The sequence below is a fragment of the Lonchura striata genome, chromosome Z (assembly GCF_046129695.1).
Source record: "Lonchura striata isolate bLonStr1 chromosome Z, bLonStr1.mat, whole genome shotgun sequence".
In the NCBI taxonomy this organism is placed as follows: Eukaryota; Metazoa; Chordata; class Aves; order Passeriformes; family Estrildidae; genus Lonchura; species Lonchura striata.
Window position 1 is genome coordinate 36,718,824 of NC_134642.1, and position 8,181 is coordinate 36,727,004.

At 41.8% G+C, this 8,181-nt stretch overlaps 1 protein-coding gene across 1 annotated transcript; it reads right to left on the reverse strand.

Moving 5' to 3' along the window:
- Window positions 1–5,080, reverse strand: LOC144248320 (uncharacterized). The gene is made up of 5 exons (XM_077790395.1): window positions 5,000–5,080; window positions 3,145–3,363; window positions 2,822–3,051; window positions 1,948–2,143; window positions 1–112 (listed from the first exon to the last, which is right to left on the reverse strand). The coding sequence occupies exons 1-4, from the start codon at window positions 5,078–5,080 to the stop codon at window positions 1,963–1,965; spliced, it is 711 nt and encodes a 236-aa protein (XP_077646521.1). The 3' UTR covers window positions 1–112; window positions 1,948–1,962.
- Window positions 5,081–8,181: the final 3,101 nt, after the last annotated feature.

Sequence of the window (8,181 nt, forward strand, 5' to 3'; positions counted from 1 at the left end):
GAGAAACTGAAATTTCCTTAAGTAGATGGTCTGTGAATACTTCAAATAAATATCTCCAGGTAGACTATTTTTCCTTCAGAGCTAAAGGCTGGCTTACATGATCCCCGAAGTCCTGTCCAAGCCAATGTTTTTGTGATGCCATGCATGAAATTAAAAAGACATTATCATTATTTACCTAGTAAACACACCAAAGACTAACATTTCATCAAACACCACTTCAAAGTCACTGAAGCACCAAAATTCAATTGACTGGGAGTTTGAGCTACACCATGCACCTACTGTTGCAGCACCTATAACACCTGTGTGTCAGGAAAGTAGGCCCCTGCTATGAACATCTAGTCAAAGCTGACTGCAGAGTTAATCTGTTTTGTAACAATCTTCCTAAAGGAAGATATTTCAAATCATACATAATACAACTTTGTTTTCTCAGTGCCCTTTGCTTTGCTTATTTAAAATAGCTGCCAGGCACAAGCCAAATCCATAAATGAACCTGAGCATGTACACAGGCTGAGAAAACAAACATTTTCAGTTGCAGAATACTTCTTTATTTAATGGAGAGTACTTAGATATTAGATATGGATACCAGCTCGTGAACACCATGGACTGAACAAGTTTTTCTAAACCAGACATGGAAGAAGACTGTCAGTGCAACAAAATGTTATGTGGTAATACATAACCCTGTTCATTCTAGGATTTTATTCCCTCTACTTCATAAACTAACAGAGGATCAGAATCACAATCCAAGTTTCTACCACACAACACAAGATTGATAACATAAGTGACATTTTAGTGCTAAAATCTAATAAACTCTATCCACAGCCTACAAAGAGGAACCTCTAGAAAGTAAGCAGAGCACAGGTAGGCTAACTAATCCTCCTGATGTGTTTTTTTGTATCCTAAATAAAGAGATAACTATGTAACTGTCAAAAGCATCTGGAAGTCCCTAAGTCAATGATTTGTACAAAAACTCTACAACGCTGAGTGCCTCTTCTCTCCTGATTTCTTCAACTCCGAACCACTCCTTTGCAAAATCAACAGTCCAGAGCTAATATCCAGCTAAAGCAGTTTTCTTCAAACAGGGAGACCTGACAAGCCACCAAGAAGCTATGGAGCATTGGTAAAGTAGTGTCTACTAAAACATTCCAGCTAAATTGTTCCTTTCTGAAGACAAAAATCACAGTCTATATAGAAGATTGAAAATTTGATTGTCAACAATCCTGAATGCTAAAAATAAAATTAATATCTGAGATATCACATTCTGGAGTGGATGAATCTTTCCTTTAGTCCTTGTTCTTGCTTTTTTTTCTCACAAGCAATTTTAAAGTTGGTTTCAATTACACAAAATACACAAAATATATCTGTGTATTAGAAACTGAAAGCTCCTAATAAGCCTTTGTAATTTAATGGCTGAGAAACAAGTTTAAAAGGCTGCATAAGAAAGAAAGTAATTTCTATAATTAAGGTCTGATACACATGTAATGATTTGACTACTGAGGGGTAGTTTTATCTCATGATTTGATAAACAGAAAGCTCTTTGATGCATTTGATGTTGTTGCTTTTCTAAAAAGCTCTGCCAAAATAGAAAAATATGTATTTCATAATTTCACAAACAGAAGAATCCAAACAAACCAGCAGTTGAAATAGGGGGTAAATGGGATCTAAAACTATAATGCAATCAATGAGCTTGATAAAACTACTCCTACCCCATCAGAAAAGAAACATCAGCAATTGTAGAGAAGCTATTTATTAAGCATTATCTACTTGTAACTCTGTTAGGATCAATTTGGTTTGCTGTGCTGGAGTTAGGTCGATACATGCAAAATTTAGATAAAAGGAGAGGCAACTCCTTCTTGAAGCAGCGGCCACAGGCGATGTTGAAACCAAACCCGAATCACCGGTGGCAGGGGCAGAATCCTCATCCCACAAGGTATTTTACCCGCTAATCACCTAGGTAATTTTTGCTCAAGTCAATTCAGCAGCTCTTATGCTGTAGCTAAGAAGTGGCATCCTGAAAGCCGAGGAGACCAGACGGTCATGAAGCACCTTGAATTCACCGGTATGCGATGATGCTGGCGGGTTCCCAGAAAACGGAGATGTACGAGGTGCTGCTCCAGCCCTCCCGCATCTCCGTACCGAAGGGTGCCTGCAAAACACAGGAGAACGGGCAAAGGGTGGATACGGCATCAGAAGTGCTAAAATTCAAAGTAAAAACCCCACAGCGCTCTTTAAAACAAGTGCCAGAGTGGAGAGGAGGCTGTTCCTCAGCGGGGCAGACAGAGCTGCCCTCAGCGGGGCGGACGGATGCCCGCGGACGGAGAGGAGGGGAGAGGAGAGGAGAGGAGAGGAGAGGAGAGGAGAGGAGAGGAGAGGAGAGGAGAGGAGAGGAGAGGAGAGGAGAGGAGAGGAGAGGAGAGGAGAGGAGAGGAGAGGAGAGGAGAGGAGAGGAGAGGAGAGGAGAGGAGAGGAGAGGAGAGGAGAGGAGAGGAGAGGAGAGGAGAGGAGAGGAGAGGAGAGGAGAGGAGAGGAGAGGAGAGGAGAGGAGAGGAGAGGAGAGGAGAGGAGAGGAGAGGAGAGGAGAGGAGAGGAGAGGAGAGGAGAGGAGAGGAGAGGAGAGGAGAGGAGAGGAGAGGAGAGGAGAGGAGAGGAGAGGAGAGGAGAGGAGAGGAGAGGAGAGGAGAGGAGAGGAGAGGAGAGGAGAGGAGAGGAGAGGAGAGGAGAGGAGAGGAGAGGAGAGGAGAGGAGAGGAGAGGAGAGGAGAGGAGAGGAGGCTTCGCTGAAGGAACGGGAGCTGCCGTGACGGGGAGACGCCGGCGTTACTCACCTGCAGCCGCCGGCAGCTCCCTCTCGGCCGGGCCAGCCGGGTCTCCGGCTCGCCGGACCCGCGCTCCGTGCCGGGAAGCGGCTCGGCCGGCCCTTCCCGGGCAGGGCGGCGACTCCTCCCACCTCGAGCGGCCGGGTGAGCCGCTTCTCGGAACTTTCTCCCCCGCTCCGGGAAGCGCGGCCCGTTCCCTTGGCTGCGCTCCCAAAGGCAGCCGAGAACGCGGGCCGCCCCTCGCCCGAGGCGCCTCAGGGCTGCAGGGGCCCGGGTGAGCCGGGCAGGGACGGGGAACGGGCAGGGGTAGCCCGAGAGGGCAGAGAATGGACAGGTTCCATCTGCCCGGTCCCCAGCGGGCAGAAGTGATGTCCTCCGGCCGCCGTCACCGCTCCCTGTGTCTCCGGAGCAGGGCCGGGCGCTCTGGCCGCCAAGTGAGGAGGTGCCCGCAGCGGGCTCGGGGCCGGGCCGTAACCAGTCTGGTGCGGTGCCACATCGCCGCAGGCAGCTGTCTCTGAGGAAATCCCTCGCAGAAACTGCGTCAGCTGAGGCTAGGCTCACAAAGCAAACTGTTCACTCCCAAAAAAGTTACATAAAAGATGGGGGGGGAGCCCAGGAATTGACCAGGTTTCTGTTGTGGGTCTCCATATGACTGGCCTCATTCAGAGTGGTATAGTATGCCAAAAGCTACATTACCTAATGTAGAACATGAGAAAGTTTTGTTTAAGGTTGTTGTTCGTCCTTTCCAGGACATTCATGGTAAAGGTTTTTTCAGTTTGTAGCACTTTTACATAAAACAAGTAGTCGTCTCTTGAAGCTTTGTTGCTTCTTCTGTCTCTTCTTGAAGCTTGACTGCTTTTCATCAGGGGGATGTGATCTGCAAAGTTTGCAAAGTTTTCAGCCTTATAGGCTATCTTATTTTTAGACTTCATGATATATAGTTTGCCTTCTTTTTTTTTTTTTTTTTTTTTTTTGTACTAGCATAGTGTTGCTGAAATACTTTTCTTGTGGTCCACTTCAGCACCTTGGTCCTTTTCTTCTGAACTGCTGTCTAGCCATTTGTTCCCTGCCTTGCTGTATTTCAGAGATGTCTCATACTTCCCTCTGCCAAGTAACATCCTGTCTCTTAGTCAGGAATTCTATTTTCTTACAATGCTTTCGCTTTTTAGTCAAGCAAATGATTTCTAGTCAAAGGATAGTTTTATTCTTTAGAATATTCTGAATAGTTGCATCTGTTTATTCCACACAGTTCATGTGCATGTTTTGTGAGTCATATAAATCGAACTTTTCACAGAGGGTCACTCATTTTTCATTGCCTGCATGTGGTCTGGAGACACCACAGCTGGACATTTGCTGTTGTTTCAGAATTCAGACCTGACATAAAAGGTCATCTAACTGCTAAGTTTTACTGAAAATGCAAATCACAGATGTCTACAGTTATAAGCCAAAAATTTTAGCTTTTCTACAATAAATAAAATATGGGGTAGAAAAATCTTGGCACATACTATATTAAAGATAATAACTCTTTTTTGTGCTTTGAGCACTCTTATCTGTGTTTGAAAATATTTATTCTTTTAGGTCTCTAGTGGAGATACCTTTTAAAATCTATCAATATATTTAACATTTTCTGAATCATTTCAACCCTGATGTGGCAGGGGTTGAAAAATTCTCTATTGCCTCTATGTCTGGGTAGCAGCAACAATCTCTGATTTTGCTTTTGCTGATCCACATAATCCATAAATTCCAGAATGAACAGTGTATTAGCTTATCCTGTGAATGCTTCCTTATGAACATTTGAATTCACTACTAGTTAGAAATAAGGCTCAATATACTAATTAGAACCAAAAATACCCTAAAGAGTTATTTAATAATGTGTGTAAGGAATTTCATGCCTGGTCAGAAAGTGTTTCAAAAAGCAAATTGTCAAGTTCCTGATATTTGAGCAGGAAAAACTGAAATACAAAGAGAAGAGCAAAGGTAAATCCATAAAATAACCTGGAAGCTCAATGTGTCAAGTGCCATGGAATCTAGAGAATTGAAAATCCCAAGTCAGGTACCAAGCTTCTCTATATACACCATGTTATAGTAGTTTGGAAAGACCTAAAAGGCATCCAGTCCAGCCTGGCACCCTCTGTGTCTGTAGGAGCAGCTCTGAGCTTCACCCCACTTTTTTGGATGTTTTGTTACCTGTGTACATATATCCAAAGCCCATCTCTGGCACAACAGACCTGCTGGACCCGGATCAAGACTGCTGTGAAAGTCTGCCATCTGTAGAGGTTTTGAAAGCAAGGCTGTGGACATGAGATTATTGATGTTCTAGGATCTCAGAGGGAATGTACCAACATGAAAAAGTATAAAATCATAAAGGTAAAGATAACCTGGGGGAGCCTGGTCAAGCTAGACAGTCAGATGGGGACTATCTGTGAGCCCTTATGTTGTGTTTTAAGTGTTGATGAAGACTGCAAGTTAGAAATGCTGGAATTCCTCTCCACAGAGCCATGGGAAGTGACCCTTGCCCTTTTGGCTCATGCCTGCCTGCTCAGCAAAGACTTCTTGAGTTATGCTTTGTCTAGTGGCTCATCAAACTCTAGCTAGCTCTTCTCTCTGTTAGCCAATAACTAACTGCTTTTTCTTCAATTATGTGTATTCTTGCAGAGTCTCTATACCTGGCTAAAATACCTAAACAAGCTGACCAAGTGTGACAAATGCACTCAACCCTTTAACTAACCTATTACAAGCTCCAAAGCTATTTACAGGCTCCAAAGAAGCCTGTCAAACCAAGGTATTACAGGCTCCAAAGAAGGTGAAGACCTAGGGCATAACCAAGCCAAGAACTTCTCTAGTTCCAGTCCATTCCATAAAAATATAAAAGAGGTGAACACTGATGCACATGAGCTTAGCTCACTGATCATGTAAATAACACATTAATAGCAGGTAGCTTTTCTAGGACTCATTTATCAAGGAACAAAGAAAGTTGTGGGTGCAAGGAATCTCACACATACCTTTCCCATTGTATGTAATGTGAATACAAGCCAACCACTTTATTCCAGAAACATGTAATCTTAAACAAGCAGTTTTCAAGATCTCTCTGCTAAGCTGCTGTTTGTGTGGAATCTCCCCTTGAGCAGGGACACCTCTTGAGTCTGCTCTTCAAAGCAGGGAGACATCCCACCAAAAGCAGATGCTCAGTAACTGGCAGATACTATGAATAATCTGGTATTATAAGGCATAAAGATTTTTGTATTGGTAGCTTTGAATCATTGTTATATCCTTTGTGCAATAATACAGTGAACCTTGCCACTGAATTTTGTTGTAAAAGTTACACTTTTACAACATATCTTAATATAAAAGTATCACTTTTCCTGATACCTTTGGTGGTAGTTCTTTATTTTTCACATTTGAGTGTCAGATGTTCCTAAAATAAAATATTTCCTCTTTTATATGTCAAGTGTTTGTCGCTTCTTGGCATCATAAACTAATTTTTCTCTGTTTCTCTATGTTACACAATATTCTTGTAATGCTACATAACTTAGTTGCATCATTTGCAAAATCTACCTCTGATGTTGGTATATTAATAATTTCTACCCATACATTACGCAATGTAGTAAATCTGCCCCTTATGAGTAATAAAAGGTAATTTTCTTATTTCTCCACCCTTCAGGAAGAAAGTATCTATGTTAACAGGACCATTTCAAAGGAAAACAAGAAAACCCTGCAAACATATGGTACAAAACAACAATTCTCTTTGTCAGGCACTGAATCAAAGACTTGAAACAATAAAAATTTAATGTTAGCTTAATGTTCCTTGTTAACCAGTGTAATGAAACACTTTACTGTGTTGAAAGTAAAGCAGAAATATTTTTATTTCAAGAGTTTCCGATTCCAGTTAGTTAGTGATCATATGCATGATCTTCTGCACAGTTTAGTAGAGGTGTTGATTCTCTTATTAAAATCTAGTAATTTATAGGAAAAATCTGAAGTTCTTTTGGTTGCAAATTAATATTCAAAATAGTGTAAAAGATGTCATCTTTAGCCCCAAAGCAGGATGAATCCTACCTGATTCTCAATTTTTTTTCTTAAAGTCTCCTGTTCCCAGAAGTTCCACTGCCTTCAAAGACAGCCTCTGGCTAGGACCTCACTATAGTGGTAAAGAGTTCTCTTTTTCAAGAGTGCATAGTAGGACTTTATATCCACTGCTCTCTGCCTGTGAACTAATAGAGTCCAAGTTATTATTTCCTGTTCTGCAGCAGCCTTTGAAGCATTGAATATTAATAATAGGACCCCCTCAGGCCTCTCTAGGTTAAACAAACTGAATTCTTTCCATGATTTACAGAATGTTGATTCTGTTCACTGCTATTCACATGTCTCTTGAGTCCAGTTTCAAAGAATTGATGGACGCAGCTCACCTTTTAACAGAAGCCTTATTAACACTGTATTTACTCACAGGTAACACTTCTGTTCCTTCTGTGTCTATGTTTGCCATTTCCTCAGAAGCAGAACATTGTTTATTTAAGATCTTCCTCTGATGTTCCGTAAATCACAGGTCATTTTTGTCTTGCCAACTTTTTCCTTGTTTAATTATTTCTGCTTAACACCATGGCTCTTTCCCTTCTGACACACCATTTCTTTAACTTGTTAAGATGCTTTTGAATCTTAATCTTGTTTTCTGACATGATTGTGATCCCTCATATCTGCACGTCATTTGGAAATCCTGGGTATCTTCTGTTTTATCAGACAGATTTTTGGCTGTGTACAGCCGAGACAGGTGTTTTGAACTCCACTCCTGTTTCTTTGTAGCTGCAAGCCACTGCTAATTGCTTTCTTACTGCACAGTAGCAACTTCCAAACCCAAAGTAAAGCAAACCACTGTTTTCCATAAACACTGGTTTTCATACATGTCTTCATTCCTACCCAGAAACAATTTCCATGTAATCAGAAGTTGCAGAAGTACTCTACAGAGTGAAAGAGTTCAGAGGAAAGTTATTGAGCTAAACTGCACTGAACAATTTCAGATGTATATTTTAGAGCATCCAGAATTATTAGAGGTTTTCATAAATATTCATGGAGTTTCTGTGGAAGCAATTTTGGTCATTCTACATCTGCAGAGGAGCTGTTGAAACTGTACAACCATATTGCATAGGCATAGTACTCTATTTCTCAAAAGACCCCTCAGCTTGTAGTCAAGCTGGGATTCTTCAGTGCCAGACAATTCGGTCTGAATTGTCTCACAAAATGCAGGAGGCAGGAATAGTCTAATTGTTTACACTTGTTTTGCAGGTGAGTCCTGAGTGCCATACACGGATAAAGTTTGAGATTTTTATAGGCATTTTCATTGTGGTTGTGGTAGGTCACTGTAAAGGGCAAAGCCT

Excerpts from the sequence above, each read along its gene's own strand:
- LOC144248320 (XM_077790395.1), bottom strand. The coding sequence starts at position 5,080 with ATGGCAGACTTTCACAGCAGTCTTGATCCGGGTCCAGCAGGTCTGTTG. Across the intron at positions 3,364-4,999 it reads CTTTGGATATATGTACACAG|CCTCAGCTGACGCAGTTTCT; the intron begins GTAACAAAACAT and ends TTGTGAGCCTAG. Across the intron at positions 3,052-3,144 it reads GGACCGGGCAGATGGAACCT|GGGCGGCCCGCGTTCTCGGC; the intron begins GTCCATTCTCTG and ends GCCTCGGGCGAG.